The 27,967-nt window shown below is 45.2% G+C and overlaps 1 protein-coding gene and 1 pseudogene across 1 annotated transcript; both read left to right on the top strand.

Annotated features, from left to right (window-relative positions):
• Positions 1–3,891: 3,891 nt before the first annotated feature.
• LOC130479586 (zinc finger and SCAN domain-containing protein 20-like) lies at positions 3,892–9,048 on the top strand (annotated as a pseudogene).
• A 13,898-nt stretch (positions 9,049–22,946) lies between these two features.
• Positions 22,947–27,757, top strand: LOC130473828 (oocyte zinc finger protein XlCOF6-like; the record flags this gene model as incomplete). The annotated part of the gene is made up of 5 exons (XM_056845443.1): positions 22,947–23,369; positions 23,638–23,752; positions 24,666–24,736; positions 24,940–25,066; positions 26,142–27,757. Coding segments are annotated over exons 1-5 (2,352 nt in total), but the record flags the coding sequence as incomplete, so codon positions are not given.
• Positions 27,758–27,967: the final 210 nt, after the last annotated feature.

Raw genomic sequence — 27,967 nt, 5'->3', positions numbered from 1 at the left:
GGGGAGTGTTTGGAGTCAGATCCCCGGCAGAGTCTCCCCAAGGCAAGTGGCTGCATCGAGGGGAGGGATGGGGTGGGGGGAAATGAATGACTCCTGGCGTGTAACGTGTTTGGAAATGAATGGTTAAAGGGAGAGAGTCCACAGTCCCAGAGTGGCACATTAGCATTGGGGGGGGGGCGTTTCCTGTTTCCTCCCTACAGAAGGAAGGTCTGAGTCTCCCGAGCTGCTGCGGGAATGGCTGGGAGGGGCCTGGTGAGCTGAAAGGGGCTTTGGGGGGGGGGTAGAAATGTAGGGCCGGGGTCTGCTATGCAAGACCCAAATCCTAGAGAAAGGAAGGGGGAGCAGCGAATTGGGAGAAGAGCCCCCCCTTGCCCCCCCCCGTTCACTCACCCCCCCCTTTCTGGCCTGAAAGAGCTGCTTTGTGCAAAAGAAAGAGGTTCGCAAAGAAGAGCCACAGGAGAGGTGGCTTGGAAAGGGAACTTCTAATTGCTTTAGACTGGGGAAGGGGCTTTGCCATTTCCACCCCCTCCCAAAAAGCCCCTTTCGGCTCACCAGACCTTCCCCAAACCCCACCCTCCTCAGCTCTGCCCCAAAACCCTCCCACCGGGACTTGGCCTTTCTCCTTGCAGCTCTAGCTTTCTATGTGCAAGGAGTTTTCCTTGATGCGAAGGAACATTTGTAGTTGCCAAGTTCTGGGCTGGAATGTCCCACCTGCACCCCTGAGCCAGCCAGTCTAGTTTTAGCTCCTAATTTGTGGCTATGGACATGATATGTCAGTTGATAGTAAATCTGGAGTGATCCAATGAAAAAATAGTGAGTATCCAAGAGGTTGTGTGATTTTTAACTCTGTTTTTTGCACTGTAGTGGCGTCACAAAGTAGTGGCTCCATGCTTTGTTTTGGGGGGGGGGGTGCAGTCTGTGAGTGTGGGCATAATATGTGATTTGAGTTTGGGGAGACCCAGTTTAAAAGCCCTGAAGATCTGTAAGAGGGCCAGTGTGGTGTAGTGGTTAAGAGTGGTGGTTTGGAATGGTGGACTCTGATCTGGAGAACTGGGTTTGATTCCCCACTCCTACACGTGAGCAGCGGACTCTAATCTAGTGAACTGGGTTTGTTTTCCCACTCCTACATATGAAGCCAGCTGGGTGAATCTGGGCTAGTCACACTCTCTCAGCCTCACCTACCTCACAGGGTGTCTGTTGTGGGGAGGGGAAGGGAAGATGATTGTAAGCCGGTTTGATTCTTCCTTATGTGGTAGAGAAAGTTGGCATATAAAAACTAACTACTGTTACTACTACTACTACTCTTCTTCCTCTTCTTCTTCAAAGACGCATGTTTTGGGACCATGTTTTTGTGCCGTGACATTGCCACAAGGTGGCGAATGCCTGATTTTTGCAGGGCAATCTGTGGTTATGAACATGCTACGTGATTTGTTGGCGATTTTAGGGTGACCTAACAAAAAAATCATAAGGATTCATGAGGATTTGTGCTTTTGAATTATGTTTTGCACCATTGCAGCAGCATGAAGCAGTGGATGCGTGATTTTGTGCTCCCTTTAAACTGAGACATGATGTACAGCAAGGCTTCTTAAACTTTTTCCACTCACGACCCCTTTTTGCCCGAGAAATTTTTACGGGACCCCAGGTATATAGGTATATAAAATAGGTATAGAAATCAAACATTTACTGATAATAAATCATGAAGCAATTTATTTTTAAACAATTCTTTGGTACACATATAATTTTACCATTTATTAAAACAAAAGCAAATTTCCATACTAATGAGATCGATGTGCTTGTTTATTTTTACATAAAGAATTAAATTGAATGGAATATTTAGAGCAGCGGTTCCCAAGCTTTTTGGGCCACTGCCCCCTTGGCTCCACAAACTCAACCCCAGTGCCCCTTACCCTATCTGACAACACAGTTGAAGGGGCCCACCTCTAGAATCCCCCTGCTACCCCCTTGCCTCTAAGTGCCCCCCTAGGTAATCCCATCGCCCCCCAGTAAGAGGGTTCCTGAGTTCCATGTGGGGCCTGGATTTCTCCTGGAATTACAGCAGCAAATTTCCAGACCTGAGAGATCAGTTCCCCCAGAGAAAACGGTAGCTTCGGAGGTGGGACATTAGGATATATACCACAGAGCCTAGGAGAAACTGAAGTCCCCTCAAGGCTGTGTCCCAAAAACTCCAGGAATTCCTCAAGCAGGAGATGGCGACCCTCTCCGATAGGGCAGAATCACAAATGAGTAATAGGAAGTGGTCAGGCTGGCATGTAGTTTAGCGAAAACAGGGAAGATGTTAATGGAACACAGATGTTCAGTGCAGCACTAAATCCACTTTCCTGGGAATAAGTCCTAATGAATAGGGTAGACCTGCTTGGGATTTCTTCAGGTGAGCTTGCTTTAGTTTTCTTCTCCCTCTCCCCACTCCTCTGTGCCATACTCTGAGATGGCTGAATCACTTGGGATATCCCAGGAGCACAACCCTGTGCAGAGATACTCTACAGCAGCCCCACGGAGCTCCTTGGGCATCTCTGACAGCAGCTCAGCTGACTTCCAGTCCTGCCTCTCTGGGTTTGGGCACTGCTCCTCGTGGGAAAGACAGGAAGCTTTTACAAATTTCTCTGCAGCACTGAAGGGGTTAAACTCACAGGAGCTTTTTGCTAAAGAGGCCAGACAAGTAGTGGGGGAGACAAAAAGAGGAAAGGCTCCTTTCTAGGGGTGTGCAAAAAACCCCACCCCACAACAGTAATCTTCAGGTTCAGGTTTACTGGGGCCAAAAATTTTCGGTAAACTTGAAATAAGCTGAATCCCCATAATGGTAAATATGGGAATTCTGCTTATTTCTGGGTTTCCTATAAAAATCCAGGCATTTGCACCAATGGGGATTTCTACAAAGCTCCTGGGGGCATTTCATGAGGTAGAGCCCCCAAATTTGCAGAGTGGCTACAAGGGACTCTCCTTGCCTGAACTCTCGAGTTTGGTGAAGATTGGATCCGGGGGTCCGGAGTTATGGGGTCTGGAAGGGGTCGCCCCTATCCTCCTCCATAGAGAATAAATAGGGAAGTGGCTGTGGTCAGAATCTCTGTTGTGAATTTCGCTATGTAGCTCTATGGAGGAACCCTGCCAACTTTCCCACCATTGCTTTAAATTGCGGCGAAGTTTGTAATCTGTCAGCAATGCTGATTCGATGACTTTAAGCAGATTATGAGAGGGAGAGCACCTTGGCCATCTTCTGGGCATAGAGTCGGGGTAACTGGGGGTATGTGGGGGAGGTAGTTGTGAATTTCCTGCATCGTGCAGGGGGTTGGATTAGATGACCCTGGCGATACCTTCCAACACTATGATTCTATAACGGGTATGAGAATCACGCACCCCTGCCTGTGCCTCCCCAGCTCATTTGGTGCAGGCAACCATGACAGAAGGCAAAATTTTCCCTCCTGCATTGGGGTTTGGGTGGGAGGCCTTCTGCCGTGAACCGGAGGGGCTTCAGGAAGTTCCATGCACAACCCTCACCCCTGATGTGATACCACTGTGTGCCACTAGCAGGAGACCATCGGAGCTTTGGGTGGGAATCTCTCCTGACATGCTTAGTGGCTATCTGAAGCCTCTAGGACAGCCAGACCCAAGCTTGTAGTGCCTTTAAAAAGCAAGGCAATTAACTTTCCTGAAGAACCGAACAAGAATACCTTTAAAAGCTTGGTATGTATTATAGCAAAATGATATAGAAAAAAACACAAGAGGCACGTTGGTTCTGATACACCGTGTATCTCCATTCTCTTTTGTTTTCCTTCTAGCATGTTGCTATGTGTCCCTCTCCCTGCCCTGGCAGGGAGAAGCCTCTCGTCACAGCCAAGTGAGTAAAGGCATCTTTTCATAGTTGGTGGTGACCCAATAGAAGGGGAAGGAGATGGAAGAGCAGGACCAGGAAGGACCTGGACCTGGCAAGAGAGCAAGGAAAGGTCCCCAGCCCATCCAAGCTGGGAGTGGCATTGAATCCTGGGAGAGAGCTGTGCCAGAGATCTGGGATCAGAAACCCTTGATCTCAGAAGTATTTTGCCAACGTTTTCGGCAGTTCCGCTTCTACGAGGCCGATGGACCCCGAGAGGTTTGCAGCCAGCTCCATGGACTTTGCAACCACTGGCTGAAGCCGGAGAGACACACCAAGAAGCAGATTCTGGACCTGTTGATCCTGGAGCAGTTCCTGACCCTCCTACCCCAGGAAATGCAGCGCTGGGTCAGAGGATGCTTGCCGGAGACCAGTTCCCAAGCGGTGGCCCTGGCCGAAGGCTTCCTCCTGAGTCAGGCAGAGGAGAAGAGGCAGGCTGAAAAGGTGAGGGGCTTTCTTTCTTTGTATTCCAATTCAAGCAACTATACCTGACCTTATCCTACAGCTTTCCTGCCCAATATTTGTCTAAGTGTTAATCATCCAAACAGGAGGTTTAACAACCTTGCTTATTCCTCCAGATAATTCCCCAGGGTTGAAAGAAAACCTTGCCTGCTCTGCTGATAGAAAGGTGCAAACTACGGGAGTGGGGCAGGATCCATTCCTTCGTATCTTCCATTCCATCTCTTACCTGTTTTCCTCGCTGCTATTTCAGATGTGGGGTCCATCCGTGAAGATGGAAGCTAAGTTCTGTGAGATGGAAAGGGCTCTGTCGCAGGAAGGGCAGCAAGCCCGGGCCCAGGAGTGTGCCCGAGATGCCATCATATGCGGTAAGGACTCGTGCCTGGATGGGATTGGAGCACCCGGTGAATTTGATTGGTAGAGAGTTCTAGTCAGGAAAAAACAAATGCCTAACCCAACTTGTGACACTCAATGTTCACTGATTGTGATGTCAATAAAAGGGGATTACACAAATTCGTGGAGGCATTTCCTCGATTGATTACAAAATTCATATCCCACTTTTTTCTGTTAGAGAGACTGAAGGTGGCTCAGAAGAAAAGGTAGACAAATGTCAACTGAGCTCTTAATTCTCGCAAATAAACAGAGTCTGTACATTGTGGGCAGAATAGCTCCTAATACCAGTTACTAAGGGCTAGGAATAATAGGAGAATGTGTTTTGTGCTCATGCTTAGCAGGGCATCTTATGGGCCGCTACAGGAATTAGGATTCCAGACTAAGGATGCCAGGCAGTGGTCTGGCATGTCCAGCAACTTTGGGGAGGGGCTTGTAGTGGATGTGATGTCACACTGATGTTGCCTCTGGCTGAAAACCCAGATGTGACATTACTGGATCAGTAGATGCTCCAGACACCCACTGATATTGCCCTGAGTTTCCAGATGGGCTGAATTCATGTGTGTTTTTGGCCAGATGTGACAGTGAGGTGCCATGCGATGTTATTTTTGCCTCTTCGACCCAAGGGCATGTGCAAGGTCTCAGCTAGTGGGGAATACCTGCCTGGGCCTTTGGTCTGATCCAGGAGAGGCGCTACCACCTCATTGGTCCTTTGTGCTTCTCTTCTGCCTCTCCCACAACTTTTTTTGTTGTGTATTACCACAGTATTACCAATTTTTTTGAGTGTACATAGGGTAAAGTTTCATACCCTGGGAAGGGGAACCACAAAGCATGCTTCACAAAGGCCTGGGCCTTTGGTCTGATCCAGAAGAAATGCTACCACTTTTTTAAGCTCTACCATTAACAGGACAAGTTGCAAGTATTACAGAAGTCTGAAACATATCAGCGGAATTTAGAGTCGTCCCCCCCAAGGCTCATTGGTCCTTTGTGCTTCTCCTCTGCCTCTCTCACAAATTAACAGGGTACATAGGGCAAAGTTTCACTCCCTGGGAAGAGGGAAGCATGCAGCACGCTTCACACAAGAAAACAAAATAGGAAGTCGAGGCTAATACCCTTTCTTCCACTTTCCTCTCGCAGGCAGTGAAGAGACAGTGTTGATCCATTCTCTTTGCCGAAGTGTGGAGACAGCTGCTGCTACTCCAGTGCAGGTAAGGGAGATGAGAAGAGGGCATCCTGGGTTCCCTTGCCTTTTTATGGGGGGCTTTTCTCGTGCAGTTGTTGTTAAGGGGCCCAGGCCACTCCTTTTACACATGCCGAAATCTCCATCTGGCACTGTCCCAGAATGCCCCTCTTCCAGAGAGTCACCTTGCCTTGCATGATCTCTAACAAAGGAATCTGCTTTTTCTTTCAGTCTCCGGTTTCCTTTGAGGAGGTGGCCGTGTATTTCACTGAGGCAGAGTGGGCCCTGCTGGATCCGAACCAAAGAGATCTCTATGATGAAGTCATGCTTGAGAACTACAGGAGTGTGGCCTCTGTGGGTAAGGAGCCGAAGGTGAAAATTGCTGCCATTAGGATTGTGCCAGTGGGCTGGTGTATGAATCAAAATCTTAAACAGCAGTATGTTGTTTTGAGGCCTGTCCTGTTACTTGATCCCTTTTGGGAGCCTCGAGGTGGTGGTGTGGCAGTGAAATCGATATTCAGAATGGCCTGGTAAAACAACGTGAGTGTCCTGGCTGGCCCAGGGGCAACAGAGGCCAGTGTTGTGGCCATCACCCAAGCCACAGAGGGTGTCCTGAGGTCAATGAGGGACTGAGAGACCCTTAATAAGACTTGGGAAGGGGCTCCATCCTAATTTCTCAATTGCCAACCATTACAACACACTTGTCCCCCAGAGGGGCTTACCGTCATTCCCTCTTACTGTGATCTGGAATGCAGCCGTCCCCCTTCATTAAGAACATGAGTGTTATATCCAAGAGGCAAATTCCCTCAGGAGAGAAACCATATCATTGCTTAGAATGTGGAAAGACCTTCTGTCAGGAATCAACCCTTACTTCCCATCAAAGAATGCACCCAGGTGAGGAGGTGTTGAAATTGTTTAAAGCCTTTCTGATGCAGCAGGCTTTTATGTTCTTTTAAAGTGAAAAAGGAATAGAAATAGAAAATTTATTTGTGGCTAGTTTGGCTGATAAAACAGGTAAAACAGAAACTGACCATACAGAATTGATGTTTACAACCAAGGCCAATAAAATTAGGAATCACCCAATTTTACATTTCCACAGATTAAGGAAGTACATTAAGGCGATGTAGCTTCATTGCTACTGCACAGTATTTTGCGGCCGGGGTGATGATTGGTGAGCTATCTCCCAGCAGAAACCTTTTGATCTATTTACTCTCATCATCAGATCCCATTTTGTTAATCAAAGGGTCAATAATATTGAAGCGGGCTGACTTGTAGAGGGGACATCTAAAAATACATGCTCAATGGTTTACCCTTTAAAGTGTATATTAATGTACTCTCCAATGTACAGCAGGAAAAAGCCAGTGAAATGTTTTGCGTTTGGATGATCAGACCTCCTTGCGTGGGTGCTAATGGAATCTGTCTTTTCATTCCATCAGGGAATGATCAGTGGAATGAGGGTGATGAGGAAGTGCATCAGCTATTGATAGATAAAGTGAAGTATGAATATTTGAAAGGAAACTTCAAGAATCAAGGCAGACAAAAGAGGCAGAAGGGAAGTCACATTGTCGAGAAGAGGGATAAACCCATTCCTGGCCAAGAGCAGGATTTCCATGAACTAATCCATATGGTGGAGGTGGCATGCAAGTGCTTGGAGTGCAGAATGAACTTCTCAGATCAAGCCCAATACAAGATCCATTTGCAAATGCATAGTGGAAAGAAGACTCATCAATGCTTGGAGTGTTGCAAGAGCTTCCTTCGCAGTGCAGAGCTCCTTAGACATCAAAGAACACATAAGCCTTATAGCTGCTCAGACTGTAGCAAGAGCTTCTCACAGAAATTAGACCTTTTTCAACACCAAAGAACTCATTCAGGAGGGAAGCCATTAATCTGCATGAAAAATGAAAGGGTGTACTCTTGTGGAAGAAAGGGAAATGCATTTTTCCGAAAGCCTAGAGCAATTGGGGCACATAAATGCTTTCCTTGTGGAAAGTACTTCAGATGCAGATCACACCTCCTTGTGCACCAAAGAGTACACACAAGAGAGAAACCGTTTGAATGCTCAGAGTGTGGAAAGAGATTCATACGAAGTGGCCATCTTCAAAATCATTTAAGAACCCACACAGGGGAAAAACCTTTTGAATGTTCAGAGTGTAGGAAGAGATTTAATCGCAGTGGCAATCTTCAAAGGCACCTAAGAACCCACACAGGGGAGAAACCTTTTGAAGACTCAGAGTGTGGAAAGAAATTCAGTCTCAGTAGCAGTTTTCAAGGGCACCAAAAAACCCATAAAGGGGAGAAACCTTTTGAATGCTCAGCGTGTGGAAAGAATTTCAGTCATGGTAGCACTTTTCAAATGCACCAAAGAACTCACACAGGGGAAAAACCTTTTGAATGCTCAGACTGTGGAAAGAGATTCAGTCGGAATAGCACCCTTAAACAGCATCAAAGGACCCACACAGGGGAGAAACCTTTTGAATGCTCAGAGTGTGGAAAGAGATTCAACAGCAGTGGCCATCTTCAAAGGCATCTAAGAACCCACACAGGGGAGAAACCTTTTGAATGCTCAGAGTGTGGAAAGAGATTCACATGCAGTTTCAATCTTCAAAGTCATGTAAGAACCCACACAGGGGAGAAACCTTTTGAATGCTCAGAGTGTGGAAAGAGATTCAACAGCAGTGGCCATCTTCAAAGGCATCTAAGAACCCACACAGGGGAGAAACTTTTTGAATGCTCAGAGTGTCGAAAGAGATTTAGTCTCAGTGGCCATCTTCAAAGGCATCTAAGAACCCACACAGGGGAGAAACCTTTTGAATGCTCAGAGTGTGGAAAGAGATTCAGTCAGAGTGGCCATCTTCAAAACCATCTAAGAACCCACACAGGGGAGAAACCTTTTGAATGCTCAGAGTGTGGAAAGAGATGCAGACACAGTGGCGATCTTCAAAGGCATCTAAGAACCCACACAGGGGAGAAACCTTTTGAATGCTCAGAGTGTGGAAAGAGATTCAGTCAGAATAGCACTCTTAAGGAACATCAAAGAACACACACAGGGGAGAAACCTTTTGAATGCTCAGAATGTGGAAAGAGATTCAGTCAGAATGGCACTCTTAAAGAGCATCAAAGAACACACACAGGGGAGAAACCTTTTGAATGCTCAGAGTGTGGAAAGAGATTCAGTTACATTGGCAATCTTCAAACACATAAAAGAACACACACAGGGGAGAAACCTTTTGAATGCTCAGAGTGTAAAAAGAGATTCAGACGCAGTGGCAATCTTCAAAGTCATCTAAGAACCCACACAGGAGAGAAACCTTTTTAATGCTCATAGTGTGGAAAGAGATTCAGTTACATTGGCAGTCTTCAAACAGAGGGGAGAAACCCTTTGAGTGCTCAGAGTGTGGAAAGAAATTCAGTCACAGTAGTGCTTTTCAAAGGCACCAAAGGACCCACACAGGGGAAAAACCTTTTGAATGCTCAGAGTGTGGAAAGAGATTCACATGCAGTGGCAATCTTCAAAAGCATTTAAGAACCCACCCAGGGGAGAAACTTTTTCAATGCTCAGAGTGTGGAAAGAGATTCAGATGCAGTGGCGATCTTCAAATTCATCTAAGAACTCACACAGGGGAAAACCTTTTGATTGCTCAGACTGTGGAAATACATTCAATTGCAGTGGCCATCTTCAAAGGCCTCTAAGAACCCAAACAGAGAAAGCTTTTGAATTCTCAGAGTGTGGAAAGATAGTCATACTAGAAATCTGGCACAGCAACTAAGATCCCACACAAAGGGAAAACCTTTTTTACTGCTCAGTGTAAGGCCCCTGTCCCCTCCTCAGTTGAGACACCCGATTTGAGTCCCAAACTTTTCTTAGTTTTTTTAAGGCCACCCCATTGAAAGTGTAATGTGCAATGGGCGGAACTTTGGGATAAGTTTGAGAGAGTGCATCTCCCTGTCATGTCCAAAGTATATTTCCTTCATGGAGGCAGGATGTCACTCAGATGTGTATATAGCCCCCCGTCCCAGCTCCTGTGAACACCCATCTCTCTATTTCAAGAGAATTTCATCACAGTAATGTGAGACCATTTACTTTAACGGGCAATCCACTCTGACCCTATCAACTAATCTGGGTCAATTTTAAACCATTCTGCTGGTATTAGGTCAGACCCAGGTGCTTTCCCCTTTTTTCTTGCTTAATCAAGGCCTTAAACGCACTGTTACTGGAGGCCATTCCTTCCTATCTGGAGGTAATTTCGGTCCGGCTTCCAGGATAGCACCATTTTTATTTGCGAAAGCAGTAGTAAAAAAGGCTTCCCAGACAACTGCTGGTTTGTGGCAAGATACAGGAAACCTTGTGTTTAATCCTTTTGCTATTAAGGTCCAGAAAAGTTTGTCTTTTTTTGTTTTTGCGGCCCAGAATAAACATTCCCATTGGGGGGGGGGGGCTTCAAACTTCTTAATTTTCAGTAATTTTTAATATTCTTTTTTCAATTTCAAAATACTTGGCAATATCTCTATTCGAGATTTTAAACTTGTCTATGAAGGCTCCTAATTGCCCCTTTAAATGCCTTGCAATCAGCATCACACCAGTTATCCCTCTTGGGTATGCCTTGTCCCTTGCACTTTGCTCCTCCTGCTACCAGCATAGTAAATCAGTTCGTTCGATAAAAAGCTATTTTCTTCAGATGAACTGATCTCTGTCAACTGGAGATCAGTTGTAATACCAGGAGATCTCCAGCTACTACCTGGAGTTTGGCAACCCTATCCATTTAATATCACTAGACTGTTCTTTGATAATAAGGATGAAAAATATCTGCCAGCATGGCTAATTTTCCTATCTTTAGATCTGCTATAAGTCATAATTGGAATTTCCTTTATCTGTGTTTTGAAAAGATCCTCATTTGTCTCCCTAACCCTAGCATTAAAGACACCAGCCAATAATATTTGGGTCGCAGGATGAAGCCTAACCAGGTTCTCTAGATAATAATAAACTGGTTCTGACACCAAGAGATCTTAAACTTATGAATATATAGTGGAAAATAAAGAAAGTTCCTCAAACTCCAAGAGCAATGTTATTGCATACAGAAAGTTATTAGGCAGCTCAGTAACCTTCACTTTGAAGTTCACTGAGATTAAGCAAGTCAACTTTCCAGATATCAGGTGTCAAGAAAGACCTTTCTCTGCTTCAAACCATGAAGAGCTACTGTCAGACCTCCCTGTAGTCTTAGCCGCTGCGGCAGAATGTTCCTAAAGTGGCCTGCAACAAATTTTAAAACATCAGAATATTTAATTTACTTCATTTCATAGAATCATAGAGTTGGAAGGGACCACCAGGTGTATACCTTTCTCCCCAATGGGGACCCAAAATGTATGACATCCTTTTCCTCTCTCCTCTATTTTATCTTCACAGCAACCTTGTGAAGTAGGTCTGGCTAAGTGAGTGACTAGCCCAAGGTCATCCAGCAAGCTTTTGTGACAGAATGGGGATTTGAACCTGAGCCTCTTAAGATCCTGGTCCAAAATCTGTAGTGTCCTGTTCTGAGGAAAAATATTTTTTGATATGTCAAATATTATGCATCAAACTATTCATGCTACTCCAACATTGGCTCTGTTGAAAACCTGGGGGGAATGTCTGAAGGTCTTGGAAAAAGTACAGTCAAAATTTTTACGCGCCATTTTTCAAGTACCGAGATGTGTCTCCAACTCTATGATCCGATTGGCGACAGGCATGATGAGAATCGAAGCTAAAATCCATCTCATGTCCTTCTACTTGTGGGCTAAACTCAATATACAAAAAACCCGGCCTCCTGCAATGATTAGTCTGGATGCATATCAGTCCAAAATGTCTGAGGAGGTGAAATCAAACCTTAGAAAACTAGGGTTTTCACCCCAGGATCCACTGACATTGAGTGGAGATCAGTTAAAAAAATTAGTAAGGCAGAGAGTGGAAGACAGAGAGACAGCATGATCGTGCAAGGTCACCTGGTTTTATAGCCTCACAGAAGTTCAGAGACCTGATGACGACAGCCCCATATTTGATGATCCTGGGGGTGAATAAATTTAGAAGGGCTTTTACGTTAGCTAGATGTGGAGCTTTGCCATCGGCCGTCCTAGAAGGCAGATATAAAAAAAACTTTCCGAGTCTGCCTGTGCAATGGGGAAGAAATTGAGACCCGCAAACACGTCTTTTTATAATGCCCTCTGTATTAAGATCTAAGACTATCCAAGATATTTTAAGAAATAATACAGGGCTACCTGATAAAATCTGTATCCAACGACTACTGGAAGATAGTAACCCACAAACTTCCAGATGTGTGGCTACATTTTGTGCTGCTATGTATAAGGCACGAAAGGAAGCAATTTACAAATATATTTGATAGACAAATATTTTAGAAGTTAGCTTATTTGCTTTTTTAGATATGGGATTTTAGTGAATATTTTATTTTGTGGAATCTTTGTCAGACTGATATTTGTTATTATTACAAATTTATGTTACTTCTGATTAGATGTGTTCTACTTTCTGGTCAAATGACCGTTAAAAATAAAGATTGATTGATCTGGGGGGAATAGAATAGAAAAGTGGCACCTAATAGTGTTTATGTTGATGGCAGCCCATAGAGTAATAGCAAAATGCTGGAAAACTGCAGAACTTTTAATGCTACATTCTTGGTATTCCAAACTGTGGCAAATACCTATGGCAGAAAAATGGGCACACCAACTTAGACAAAGATAAAGCTAAAATATCAGATTTCTATGAACCATGACATGGTTTTATTTCATACATGAATCATAAAGGTATCCAGCATCTATCGAAGCCGTTCCTCAGATTATGGAGAAGGAATTAAGTTCAAAATATATAAATAATTATTTGTTTAAAAAAACAATGTCATCAATTAATTTCTCTCTTATTTGTAGTTGTAAGATAAATTGAAAAACGTGTCAATAATTTGATTCAACTCTTTTTTTTGTATTTGAATTTTGTTTTTATTATATTAATGTTTGTTTTTAAAAGGTTTGTTGTTATTATGGTTTGGGTGTTGACTTTGTGTTTGAGAAATTAATTTTAAAAGTAAAAAAACTAATTGGGGCCTATAAGTTTCTTCTAGTATTAGGCCATCTCTGCATGAATGGTTTGCAATGTTTTATTTTTTTATGTCTGCACTGTTTTCCCTCCTTTTGGTGTTGGAAACGTTTTGCAATCATTTAATCCCTATGTTTTTTACAACCACTTTTCCCATGATGTTTCTTTTTTCTCCGTTTCAAAGATGACTCTCCTTGAGGTGCAAACACTTGAAACGTCCCTATTTTCTCCACCCCTCCATTTTCCACTCCCACGGTTCTGCCCATCTACCTCCCCACCATCCATTTTCCAGCATTAAATTTTTTTATGTGAAGCATTTCGCCTAGCAAAGGAACGTTGCAGTGTTAGAATAATCCTCCTGTACTATCACCTGGCTTTTTAGCAGACGGGGCTCCTTTTCTTTTCCAAATGGATTGCCATTTCCCCTTGAGCACTGCTGAATGCCAAACAGAAATGAGTAGTGTAGGGAGAGCAGATTCAGGATTTGAATGCACTCTTTTCTCTCTCTTGCTCCTTGGTGAAAGTGACCTGTATTTAGCTTCCAATTTTCCTGTGGCTGTTTTGAAACAGATCCAGGATTTGTGGTACCCAGAGAAAGTTTCCTTTTGGAGAATTTCCCCACACATACACTTTCCTGTGACAGGAAGCGGTTGACTCTCAGGTGGGCAAAAAAGGGGGAGAGACACTGGACATTCAGAGGGTCACGAGCTGTCACAACTAAAACCGTTTACTAGACTGTCCCCATTGCTGCAGGGAAAAAAGGGTGATTTGTGTGAGGTCTTGGCATTTCCTGATTCTGCTTTTTACTGATTATTAGTTTTAGTGGGAAACATAGCCAGCAAAGGTTTTTGTTAAAACCATGAAGGGGGTGGTATGGCTTTAAGTTAATCACAGTGATCCGTCAGTAGAGCGCATGGGCAAAAAAGGGTGTGACGGGGGGAGCGTCCAGCACATCCGCAGTGTCACGAATGACACCATGCTCTTTAGGAGGAAAACAAACGTTCTCTTTAGGACAGTGCAGTAAAACATTCCCGGGAAAGCAGAATACAATGGCGATAAGGGAGACATGCAGACAAAAAAAATGGAATGTGCTTCCAAGCCTCCCAGATCAGCCACGAGGAAAATCTGTTGTAAGTGATTCATGGGGAAACGGCCTCTGTTTTGCACGTTCCTTCCTTTGGTGCTTGGTGGATCAGCTGCCGACCAGGAGACAGGTCCACCCTGTATCTATTGTAGGTATCTGTTATGTGTGTGTAACCCATGTCAATATTGTGGATTTTAGGACCTAGGGAGCTCACTGCGCATGAGCAGTTAGGTATGTTCCTAACTGCAAGGGCCCCACCCCTCTGTCACTTGGGCCTGTAATGAAGAGGGAAGCCCAGAGTACGACTGAGGGGATTAATAATTTTCCTTTGCAGGTCATACTAGAGGGAGAAATGTCTGCAGCAGCAGGATTCGCCAAGAGTATAAAGGGAAGAAGCAGCCCTGCAGTTTGAATTAACATTGTGGACTTTTCATTCTTTCCCTTGTCGCGGTCCAGGAGATATATTGCTGCTGACATCCCATAGATATGTTGAAAAGACCCTAAATTGTATAAGAATTGGTAAGATTAGTGTTAGAAATCTCTCAGTAGTCTGCCTGTAAGAGAAGCCGTTGCTTCTCTCTGGGAAAGTTGCCAGTGAAGGAGATAACGTAAAGTGGAGAGACTTGTTGCATGTTAGCGTGTGAAGAGAATTGAGGTGTCAATACCTTCCCTCAGCGAAGGTCGATCTTATGCAACAGGGATCTGTGGATACACACCTATCTTGAGTGCCGACTTAATTATTTCATAACATGAAAGGCTAATGACTCAATCAAAGAGGCACAACTCTCCTTACCTTAAGGCTGAGAGAAGATAAGAAAGGTCATCTTGAGAGATGGCAACACTGACAAGTGAAGCGTACCACATGCTGACAAACTGCTGACTCAATCTCAGTCACAACTGGATTATGATTCTCAGTGCTGAGATTGGGTCTCAAACACTAAGTCTCAAACTGATGTGCTGCAGCCTCTTAGGTGAGTGCGCAGCTTGTACAACTGAAGTACAGCACCCTCTTAAGTGAGTGTGCATTGGGAGTGCAACATCACGCTCATATGATTACTGCAGCACATTTCCAAAGAGCATATAAACTGAAGTCAGACTGTCCAGGGTTAGAAAGCTATTGAAAGACACCCGTCTGATGTAGCTTTCCCATCTCTTACCCGAGATGTAAAACTTAGACTCAGAACTAAGCTATGATTCTTGCTTGAATGAAAGCTTTAAACTTAGAAGATTTCTCTGAGCATTTAGTTATGCTTATGAGACCGAAGACCTCCCAAAAGGAGTCTAAAAGATCTTTCCATATTTGGAACAAAGAATACATTAATAAACCTGGGATTAATGGATTCTCATGCAGATCTAAATGGTCTGATTTGGCCACCAAATGCTGAATAACTTTAAGATCCTGAACACAGGAGACCTTAACAACCATTAACTGATATTAAGAGACTGCACAAAGCAGTGTTCTTATATTGAACCATAAGTTCACACACATAGCCAGAAAGTCCTAAACAGCTTTAAAGCTAACATGTAGTATTAAATGGCTTTATAAATAAGCTTTGCATTACTGTCTAAATTGGATAATAGATGGCATGCATATACTCACAGATACTCTGGTCTATGTAGTTACAAGTCCTATCACAAGGCAAATTAGATTTCATAGATTGGCCCTGACATGGACTGGTAACTGATGATGACTTCCATAGGAAATTCATGGAATTTGAGAACTATTAATTCTTTGCAGAAACATAGCAAAGGCAAAACTAAAATGAAAGATCAAATGATTTTAAATATCCTAAATATGAATTGAGAATTGTCCAGTTCCAGCAAAGAACTGTCAGCTTAACAAATAAGGTTGAGAAGGGTTGCAGATGACATGGCAAGGCGAAAGCATGTCCTCTGAAATACGATATTATGTGTTAAATGATTTAAGTCAAGATGCCTTAAACTAACACATCTTATTCCATAGAAATAACCCTTTTTGATAGGATTTCTGTAATAGAATAAATATGCATAAATATGTACTAACTAAATTCTTATATTCTGTAACGAGTATATTCTAAATGAATTATCAAACAAGATACTCTTTCATAAGAGGCATAGAGATAGAGATGGCTTACTATATAAACATGTTTTAAGACTAATGTCTAAAGTTCATAGAAGGATTTGTAACTACAATACAAGTCTATTTTTATGTGATGTAAATAAATATGTTTTATTATACAAACAATGGTCCTTTATTATTATAAATTTACTGGAAGTATATCAATAAAAAGGCTTGCTTTTTAAAAGTAGGTAAAGTAGTTGAGTCCTGCTTACTCGGTGATTGGCTGAATAGATAACCTCACTTCTCAGGAAGTGGTCCATTCTACGAGCCTAATCACTTGAACAGCACGACCCGCTTCACCCTTTTGTATTACTGGAAATTGTGTGTTTTCACCAATGTTCTGAGTGCCCTTCCTGAAGGGCACGGAAGATTTTGTATTCTTTAGGGTGGCAATGTTATAGTCACCATTGTTTAGTTACTTCAAGTTGCAAAAGTTGTACTATTTATATTAAATGTTTGGTAACTTTATATTAAATGTTTGATACCTTAGATTTTTGAAGCAATGTCACATTTGTTCAATGATTCACAAGGAGTGCTGTCATTTTATTGAATTTTTTTTTTGGGGGGGGAACCCTTATCCTCCAATAGGGCCAGCACATTAAGAAAATAACTGGAGAAGAATGTTATTTTCTGATGTCTAATCTGCCCTTCCTAGGCAAGATGACTGAGAAAATGATAGCAGTGTAACTCCAGGCTTTCCTGGATAACACCTCTGCTCTGGATCCTTCTCCATCATGTTTCAGGCCAGGCTATGGGACAGAGACAACATTGATGGCTTTTGTGTAAACAACTAAACTAAAATTTGGCCCAAAGGAAGTTCCTTGGGCACCAGCAATATGAAAGCACAGTATGATTTAGGGCACGTAGTTTACTGCATATAGTTTGCAGGTTATTAGAGAAATTCTGGAACTAGGGCTGGGAAGCAGCCTCCGTTCCTCCCTGTAGGGTCCATTCCTAGGTGGAGTGAGTGGCTCTATATCCAGATTCACAAGGAGAGAGAAAGAGACACAACATTGCCAGAGATCTCCTGCTAGTGCCTGGAGGTTGGCTCTCCCCGCGTTTTGATTTCTAAAATATTGTTCTGGAGCCCCTGCAAGGCATGCCACTGTTTTTTGCTGTGGTATTATTTGTTTACTACCCGTTCTGGCTTTTAGCCTGTCCCGCACATGAGTGGGGTGGTGGGGGCGTTTCCTGCTCCTTCCCTACAGAAGGAAGGTTTGAGTCTCCCAGGCTGTTAGGAATGGCTGGGAGGGGTCTGGTAAGCTGAAAGGGGCTTTTGGGAAGGGGAGAAATGTAGGGCCAGGGTCTGCTGATTGGAGGGCTTGAAGCTGCAGGTAGCTTACCTCACAAGGACTTCAGCCTTTTAAATTTAATTTATTGATTGGTTTGATTTGTATTATAAACCTGCACATTCACATTCTAGGTGTGGCTGATATTGTAGATAAGAAGTGATGGTATCACTTTACTCTGCTCTGGTTAGACCTCACCTAGAGTATTGTGTTCAGTTTTGGGCGCCACAATTTCAGAAAGATGTAGACAAACTGGAACCGTGTCCAGAGGAGAGCAACAAAGATGGTGAGCAGTCTGGAGACCTATGAGGAAAGGTTGAAGGAGCTGGGCATGTTTAGCCTTAAAGGGCTGTCATATAGAGGATGGTGCTGAGTTGTTTCTGTTTCCCAAGAAGGTTGGACCAGTACCAACGGGTTGAAATTAAATCAAAAGAGTTTTCATCTAGACATTAGGAAGAAATTTCTAACACTTAGAGCAGTTCCACAGTGGAACAGGCTTCCCCGGGAGGTAGTAAGTGCTCCTTCCCTGGAGGTTTTTAAGCAGAGGCTAGGTGGCCATCTGTCAGCAATGCTGATTCTATGACCTTAGGCGGTTCATGAGAGGCACTTCATGAGAGAAAGGGCATCTTGGCCATCTTCTGGGCATGGATTAGGGGTCACTGGGTGTGTGGGGAGGTAGTTGTGAAATTCCTGCATTGTGCAGGGGGTTGGACTAGATGACCCAGGTGCTGAGAAGAAAGGACAGACGACACATCAAGTGTTATTTTTAAAAATGCCGGTGTTACATTGTGGGATCATATTGTCAAGGACGTGAGCTCCCTCCGTTCTTTCACTGGAAAAAACACACACCATTTCTTTGATATCCCTCTTTGAATTAAATGGAAGTGACATGTGGCTGGGGGTGACCTTGGAGTTGGAGGGGGCGGACATGGGGAGACACAATTCCTCCCCCTCCCCAGAAAAGCCTTCTCCCCCTCCCTCTTGGGGGCTTCCACCTTCTGATCTTCAGGTACAATCAATCCGGGAGAGGGAAGGGGGGACACCCCACACACCAAAATGCCGGGGGGGGGGCTGCTCCGCCTGGCTCTCCTCTTTACTCCCCCCTCTCTGCATGAGGCTGGAGGGGGGGCGATGCAGCCCCTTCCCTGCATTGCGGAGGCCTCGTGAGTGATGCAGATTTGCAGGGTGGGTCGGTGGGGGGAAGGAGGGGTCTTTGGGGGGGTTGTGAGTCAAGGAAAGGCAAGGCAGGGTGAAGAGGGGGCTGGGCTGGGGGCGGGGAGTGTTTGGAGTCAGATCCCCGGCAGAATCTCTCCAAGGCAAGGGATGGGGTGGGGGGAAATAAATAAATGACTCCTGGTATGCAACGTGTTTGGAAATGAATGGTTAAAGGGAGAGAGTCCTCAGTCCCAGAGTGGCACATTAGCATGGGGGGGGGCGTTTCCTGTTTCCTCCCTGCAGAAGGAAGGTCTGAGTCTCCCGAGCTGCGGCGGGAATGGCTGGGAGGGGCCTGGTGAGCTGAGAGGGGCTTTTGGGAGGGGGTGGAAATGTAGGGCCGGGGTCTGCTATGCAAGACCCAAATCCTAGAGAAAGGAAGGGGGAGCAGCGAATTGGGAGAAGAGCCCCCCCCCCCTTTCACTCACCCCCCCTTCCTGGGCCAAAAAGAGCTGCTTTGTGCAAAAGAAAGAGGTTCGCAAAGAAGAGCCACAGGAGAGGTGGCTTGGAAAGGGAACTTCTAGCTGCTTTAGACTGGGGAAGGGGCTTTGCCATTTCCACCCCCTCCCAAAAAGCCCCTTTCGGCTCACCAGACCTTCCCCAAACCCCACCCTCCTCAGCTCTGCCCCAAAACCCTCCCACCGGGACTTGGCCTTTCTCCTTGCAGCTCTAGCTTTCTATGTGCAAGGAGTTTTCCTTGATGCGAAGGAACATTTGTAGTGTCCAAGTTCTGGGTTGGAATGTCCCACCTGCACCCTTGAGCCAGCCAGTCTAGTTTTAGCTCCTAATTTGTGGCTATGGACATGATATGTCAGTTGATAGTAAATCTGGAGTGATCCAATGAAAAAATAGTGAGTATCCAAGAGGTTGTGTGATTTTTAACTCTGTTTTTTGCACTGTAGTGGCGTCACAAAGTAGTGGCTCCATGCTTTGTTTTGGGGGGGGGGGTGCAGTCTGTGGGTGTGGGCATAATATGTGATTTGAGTTTGGGGAGACCCAGTGCAAAAGCCCTGAAGATCTATAAGAGGGCCAGTGTGGTGTAGTGGTTAAGAGTGGTGGTTTGGAATGGTGGACTCTGATCTGGAGAACTGGGTTTGATTCCCCACTCCTACACGTGAGCAGCGGACTCTAATCTAGTGAACTGGATTTGTTTCCCCACTCCTACATATGAAGCCAGCTGGGTGAATCTGGGCTAGTCACACTCTCTCAGCCTCACCTACCTCACAGGGTGTCTGTTGTGGGGAGGGGAAGGGAAGATGACTGTAAGCTGGTTTGATTCTTCCTTATGTGGTAGAGAAAGTCGGCATATAAAAACTAACTACTGTTACTACTACTACTACTCTTCCTCTTCTTCTTCTTCAAAGGCCCATGTTTTGGGACCATTTTTTTGTGGTGTGACATTGCCACAAGGTGGCGGATGCCTGATTTTTGCAGGGCAATCTGTGGTTATGAACATGCTACGTGATATTTTGGTGATTTTAGGGTGACCTAACAAAAAAATCATAAGGATTGATGAGGATTTGTGCTTTTGAATTATGTTTTTGCACCATTGCAGCAGCATGAAGCAGTGGATGCGTGATTTTGTGCTCCCTTTAAACTGAGACATGATGTACAGCAAGGCTTCTTAAACTTTTTCCACTCAAGACCCCTTTTTGCCCGAGAACTTTTTACGGGACCCCAGGTATATAGGTATATAAAATAGGTATAGAAATCAAACATTTACTAATAATAAATCATGAAGCAATTTATTTTTAAACAATTCTTTGGTACACATATAATTTTAACATTTATTAAAGATGAAAGCAAATTTGCATACTAATGAAGTCGATGTGCTTGTTTATTTTTACATAAAAGATTAAATCTTGGTGGAATATTTAGAGCAGCGGTTCCCAAGCTTTTTGGGCCACTGCCCCCTTGGCTCCACAAACTCAACCCCAGTGCCCCTTATCCTATCTGACAACACAGTTGAAGGGGCCCACCTCTAGAATCCCCCTGCTACCCCCTTGCCTCTAAGTGCCCCCCTAGGTAATCCCATTGCCCCCCAGTAAGAGGGTTCCTGAGTTCCATGTGGGGCCTGGATTTCTCCTGGAATTACAGCAGCAAATTTCCAGACCAGAGAGACCGGTCCCCCAGAGAAAACGGTAGCTTCGGAGGTGGGACATTAGGATATATACCACAGAGCCTAGGAGAAACTGAAGACCCCTCAAGGCTGTGTCCCAAAAACTCCAGGAATTCCCCAAGCAGGAGATGGCGACCCTCTCCGATAGGGCAGAATCACAAATGAGTAATACGAAGTGGTCAGGCTGGCATGTAGTTTAGCGAAAACAGGGAAGATGTTAATGGAACACAGATGTTCAGTGCAGCACTAAAACTACTTTCCTGGGAATAAGTCCTAATGAATAGGGTAGACCTGCTTGGGATTTCTTCAGGTGAGCTTGCTTTAGTTTTCTCCCCCTCCCGACTCCTCCATGCCATTCTCTGAGATGGCTGAATCACTTGGGATATCCCAGGAGCACACCCCTGTGCAGAGATACTCGACAGCAGCCCCGCGGGGCTCCTTGGGCATCTCTGACAGCAGCTCAGCTGACTTCCAGTCCTGCCTCTCTCGGTTTGGGCACTGCTCCTCGTGGGAAAGACAGGAAGGTTTTACAAATTTCTCTGCAGCACTGAAGGGCTTAAACTCACGTGAGCTTTTTGCTAAAGAGGCCAGACAAGTAGTGGGGGAGACAAAAAAAAAAAGGAAAGGCTCCTTTCTAGGGGTGTGCAAAAAACCCCACACCACAACAGTAATCTTCAGGTTCAGGTATATTGGGGCCAAACTTTTTGGGTAAACTTGAAATAAGCTGAATCCCCATAATGGTAAATATGGGAATTCTGCTTATTTCTGGGTTTCCTATAAAAATCCAGGCATTTGCACCAATGGGGATTTCTACAAAGCTCCTGGGGGCATTTCTTGAGGTAGAGCCCCCAAATTTGCAGAGTGGCTGCAAGGGACTCTCCTTGCCTGAACCCTCAAGTTTGGTGAAGATTGGATCCGGGGGTCCGGAGTTATGGGGTCTGGAAGGGATCGCCCCCATCCTCCTCCATAGAGAATAAGTAGGGAAGTGACTGTGGTCAGAATCTCTGTTGTGAATTTCGCTATGTCGCTCTATGGAGGAACCCTGCCAACTTTCCCACCATTGCTTTAAATTGCGGCGAAGTTTGTCATCTGTCAGCAATGCTGATTCTATGACCTTAAGCAGATTATGAGAGGGAGAGCACCTTGGCCATCTTCTGGGCATAGAGTTGGGGTAACTGGGGGTGTGTGGGGGAGGTAGTTGTGAATTTCCTGCATCGTGCAGGTGGTTGGATTAGATGACCCTGGCGATACCTTCCAACTCTATGATTCTATAAGTGGTATGAGAATCACGCACCCCTGCCTGTGCCTCCCCAGCTCATTTGGTGCAGGCAGCCATGACAGAAGGCAAAAATTCTCCCTCCTGCACTGGGTGGGAGGAGCAGCCTCCTTTTGACAGGCAAGAGAAGTAAAGACTCCCAGGCAACACCAAAGAGAGAAACACCAGGCCACAGACACAGCATGCGTGGGTTCCGGTCAAGCTCAGGATTTTGGCTGGTGCTCCCCTCATCTACCATCTCCCTGATGGGGGGCGGTTGCCTGTGTCCAGGAAGAGCCTGGAGATGGCCAGGAATTACACTTTGCAGGCAGAATGTGGCTCCTTTGGGAGGTGGACTCTAGGCAATTATCTCCTGCCTTTCCCAAATGTCCTGTGCTTCCCAAACCTGGAGTTGGCAACCTTGTGCATTTGGCAGGGTTCGTTGCCTCCCCCAGATCTTTTTCATCCCAGCAGGCCTTCTGCCGTGACCCGGAGGGGCTTCAGGAAGTTCCATGCACAACCCTCATCCCTGATGCGATACCACTGTGTGCCAGTGTCAGATTTCCACTTGCCCTACACTAGCAGGAGACCATCGGAGCTTTGGGTGGGAATCTCTCCTGACATGCTTACTGGCTATGTGAAGCCTCTAGGGCAGCCAGACCCAAGCTTGTAGTGGCTTTAAAAAGCAAGACAATTAACTTTCCTGAAGAACCGAAGAAGAATACCTTTAAAAGCTTGGTATGTATTATAGCAAAATGATATAGAAAAAAACACAAGAGGCACGTTGGTTCTGATCCACCGTGTATCTCCATTCTCTTTTGTTTTTCTTCTAGCATGTTGCTATCTGTCCCTCTCCCTGCCCCGGCAGGGTGGTGGTGACCCAATAGAAGGGGAAGGAGATGGAAGAGCAGGACCAGGAAGGACCTGGACCTGGCAAGAGAGCAAGGAAAAGTCCCCAGCCCATCCAAGCTGGGAGTGGCATTGAATCCTGGGAGAGAGCTGTGCCAGAGATCTGGGATCAGGAGCCCTTGAACTCAGAAGTATTTTGCCAACGTTTCCGGCAGTTCCGCTTCTATGAGGCCGATGGGCCCCGAGAGGTTTGCAGCCAGCTCCTTGGACTTTGCAACCACTGGCTGAAGCCGGAGAGACACACCAAGAAGCAGATTCTGGACCTGGTGATCCTGGAGCAGTTCTTGACCCTCCTGCCCCAGGAAATGCAGCACTGGGTTAGAGGATGCGGGCCGGAGACCAGTTCCCAAGCGGTGGCCCTGGCCGAAGGCTTCCTCCTGAGTCAGGCAGAGGAGAAGAGGCAGGCTGAAAAGGTGAGGGGCTTTCTTTCTTTGTATTCCAATTCAAGCAACGATACCTGACCTTATCCTACAGCTTTCCTGCCCAATATTTGTCTAAGTGTTAATCATCCAAACAGGAGGTTTAACAACCTTGCTTATTCCTCCAGATAATTCCCCAGGGGTGAAAGAAAACCTTGCCTGCTCTGCTGATAGAAAGGTGCAAACTACGGGAGTGGGGCAGGATCCATTTCTTCGTATCTTCCATTCCATCTCTTATCTGTTTCCCTCGCTGCTATTTCAGATGTGGGGTCCATCCGTGAAGATGGAAGCTAAGTTCTGTGAGATGGAAAGGGCTCTGTCAGAGGAAGGGCAGCAAGCCCGGGCCCAGGAGTGTGCCCGAGATGCCATCACATGCGGTAAGGACTCGTGCCTAGATGGGATTGGAGCACCCGGTGAATTTGATTGGTAGAGAGTTCTAGTCGGGAAAAAACAAATGCCTAACCCTAACCCAACTTGTGACACGCAGTGTTCACTAATTGTGATGCCAATAAAAGGGGATTACACAAATTCGTGGAGGCATTTCCTCGTATTGATTACAAAATTCATATCCCACCTTTTTCTGTTAGAGAGACTGAAGGTGGCTCAGAAGAAAAGGTAGACAAATGTCAACTGAGCTCTGAATTCTCGCAAATAAACAGTCTGTACATTGTGGGCAGAATAGCTCCTAATACCAGTTAGTAAGGGCTAGGAATAGTAGGAGAATGTGTTTTGTTCTCATGCTTAGCAGGGCATCTGATGGGCCGCTACAGGAAATAGGATGCCAGACTAAGGATGCCAGGCAGTGGTCTGGCATTTCCAGCAGCTTTGGGGAGGGGTTTGTGGTGGATGTGATGTCACACTGATGTTGCCTCTGGCTGAAAACCCAGATGTGACATTACTGGATCAGTAGATGCTCCGGACACCCACTGATACTGCCCTGAGTTTCCAGATGGGCTGAATTCATGTGTGTTTTTGGCCAGATGTGACAGTGAGGTGCCATGCAATGTTATTTTTGCCTCTTCGACCCAAGGGCATGTGCAAGGTCTCAGCTAGTGGGGAATACCTGCCTGGGCCTTTGGTCTGATCCAGGAGAGGCACTACCACCTCATTGGTCCTTTGTGCTTCTCTTCTGCCTCTCCCACAACTTAACAGGAGTATTACCATTTTTTTTGAGTGTACATAGGGTAAAGTTTCATATCCTGGGAAGGGGGAAGCACAAAGCATGCTTCACATAGGAAAACAAAATAGGAAGTCGAGGCTAATACCCTTTCTTCCACTTTCGTCTCGCAGGCAGTGAAGAGACAGTGTTGATCCATTCTCTTTGCAGAGGTGTGGAGACAGCTGCTGCTCCTCCAGTGCAGGTAAGGGAGATGAGAAGAGGGCAGCTTGGGTTCCCCTGCCTTTTTCTGGGGGGCTTTTCTCGTGCAGTTGTTGTTAAGGGGCCCAGGCCACTCCTTTTACACATGCCGAAATCTCCATCTGGCACTGTCCCAGAATGCCCCTCTTCCAGAGAGTCACCTTGCCTTGCATGATCTCTAATAAAGGAATCTGCTTTTTCTTTCAGTCTCCGGTTTCCTTTGAGGAGGTGGCCGTGTATTTTACTGAGGCAGAGTGGGCCCTGCTGGATCCGAACCAAAGAGATCTCTACGAGGAAGTCATGCTTGAGAACTACAGGAGTGTGGCCTCTGCGGGTAAGGAGCCAAAGGTGCAAATTGCTGCCATTAGGATTGTGCCAGTGGGCTGGTGTATGAATCAAAATCTTAAACAGCAGTATGTTGTTTTGAGGCCTGTCCTGTTACTTGATCCCTTTTTGGAGCCTCAAGGTGGTGATGTGGCAGTGAAATCGTTATTCAGCATGGCCAGGTAAAACAATGTGAGTGTCCTGGCTGGCCCAGGGGCAACAGAGGCCAGTGTTGTGGCCATCACCCAAGCCACAGAGGGTGTCCTGAGGTCAATGAGGGACTGAGAGACCCTTAATAAGACTTGGGAAGGGGCTCCATCCTAATTTCTCAGTTGCCAACCATTACAACACACTTGTCCCCCAGAGGGGCTTACCGTCATTTCCTCTTACTGTGATCTGGAATGCAGCCGTCCCCCTTCATTAAGAACATGAGTGTTATATCCAAGAGGCAAATTCCCTCAGGAGAGAAACCATATCATTGCTTAGAATGTGGAAAGACCTTCCGTCAGGAATCAACCCTTACTTCCCATCAAAGAATGCACCCAAGTGAGGAGGTGTTGAAATTGTTTAAAGCCTTTCTGATGCAGCAGGATTTTATGTTCTTTTAAAGTGAAAAAGGAATAGAAATAGAAAATTTATTTGTGGCTAGTTTGGCTGATAAAACAGGTAAAACAGAAACTGACCATACAGAGTAGATGTTTACAACCAAGGCCAACAAAATTAGGAATCACCCAATTTTACATTTCCACAGATTAAGGAAGTACATTAAGGCAATGTAGCTTCATTGCTACTGCACAGTATTTTGCGGCCGGGGTGATAATTGGTGAGCTATCTCCCAGCAGAAAGCTTTTGATCTATTTACTCTCATCATCAGAGCCCATTTTGTTAATCAAAGAGTCAGTAATATTGAAGCGGGCTGACTTGTAGAGGGGACATCTAAAAATACATGCTCAATGGTTTACCCTTTAAAGTGTATATTAATGTACTCTTCAATGTACAGCAGGAAAAAGCCAGTGAACTGTTTTGCATTTGGATGATCAGACCTCCTTGCGTGGGTGCTAATGGAATCTGTCTTTTCATTCCAGCAGGGAATGATCAGTGGAATGAGGGTGATGAGGAAGTGCATCAGCTATTGACAGATAAAGTGAAGTATGAATATTTGAAAGGAAACTTCAAGAATCAAGGCAGACAAAAGAGGCAGAAGGGAAGTCACATCGTCGAGAAGAGGGATAAACCCATTCCTGGCCAAGAGCAGGATTTCCATGAACTAATCCACAAGGTGGAGGTGGCATGCAAGTGTTTGGAGTGCAGAATGAACTTCTCAAATCAAGCCCAATACAAGATCCATTTGCAAATGCATAGTGGAAAGAAGACTCAACAATGCTTGGAGTGTTGCAAGAGCTTCCTTCACAGTGCAGAGCTCCTTAGACATCAAAGAACACATAAACCTTATAGCTGCTCAGACTGTAGCAAGAGCTTCTCACAGAAATTAGACCTATTTCAACACCAAAGAACTCATTCAGGAGAGAAGCCATTAATCTGCATGAAAAATGAAAGAGTGTACTCTTGTGGAAGAAAGGGAAATGCATTTTTCCAAAAGCCTAGAGTGATGGGGGCACATAAATGCTTTCCTTGTGGAAAGTACTTCAGATGCAGATCACACCTTGTGCACCAAAGAGTACACACAAGAGAGAAACCGTTTGAATGCTCAGAGTGTGGAAAGAGATTCAAATGCAGTGGCAATCTTCAAAAGCATTTAAGAACCCACACAGGGGAGAAACCTTTTGAATGCTCAGTGTGTGGAAAGAGATTCATACGAAGTGGCGATCTTCAAAAGCATTTAAGAACCCACACAGGGGAGAAACCTTTTGAATGCTCAGAGTGTGGAAAGAGATTCAACAGCAGTGACCATCTTCAAAAACATTTAAGAACCCACACAGGGGAGAAACCTTTTGAATGCTCAGAGTGTCAAAAGAGGTTTAATCGCAGTGGCAATCTTCAAAGGCATCTAAGAACCCACACAGGGGAGAAACCTTTTGAATGCTCAGAGTGTGGGAAAAGATGCAGACTCAGTGCCGATCTTCAAAGTCATCTAAGAACCCACACAGGGGAAAAACCTTTTGAATGCTCAGAGTGTGGAAAGAGATTCAGACGCAGTGGCGATCTTCAAAGTCATGTAAGAACCCACACAGGGGAGAAACCTTTTGAATGCTCAGAGTGTGGAAATAAATTTAATCAGAGGTGCAGTCTTAAACAGCATCAAAGAATCCACACTGGGATGAAACCTTTTGAATGCTCAGAGTGTGGAAAGAGATTCAGTCAGAATGGCACTCTTAAAGAGCATCAAAGAACACACACAGGGGAGCAACCTTTTGAATGCTCAGAGTGTGGTAAGAGATTCACATGCAGTAGCAATCTTCAAACGCATTTAAGAACCCACACAGGGGAGAAACCTTTTGAATGCTCAGAGTGTAAAAAGAGATTCAGACGCAGTGGCGATCTTCAAAGTCATCTAAGAACCCACACAGGAGAGAAACCTTTTGAATGCTCAGAGTGTGGAAAGAGATTCAGTTACATTGGCAGTCTTCAAACACATAAAAGAACCCACAGAGGGGAGAAACCCTTTGAATGCTCAGAGTGTGGAAAGAAATTCAGTCATAGTAGTGCTTTTCAAAGGCACCAAAGGACCCACACAGGGGAAAAACCTTTGAATTCTCAGAGTGTGGAAAGAGATTCACATGCAGTGGCAATCTTCAAAAGCATTTAAGAACCCACACAGGGGAAAACCTTTTGAATGCTCAGAGTGTGGAAAGAGATTGACATGCAGTGGCAATATTCAAAAGCATTTAAGAACCCACCCAGGGGAGAAACCTTTTCAATTCTCAGAGTGTGGAAACAGATGCAGTGGCGA

The sequence above is a fragment of the Euleptes europaea genome, chromosome 1 (assembly GCF_029931775.1).
Source record: "Euleptes europaea isolate rEulEur1 chromosome 1, rEulEur1.hap1, whole genome shotgun sequence".
NCBI classification, from domain to species: domain Eukaryota; kingdom Metazoa; phylum Chordata; class Lepidosauria; order Squamata; family Sphaerodactylidae; genus Euleptes; species Euleptes europaea.
Note: the sequence above shows the minus strand (reverse complement) of the source record. Positions and strands in the feature narration are given on the sequence as shown.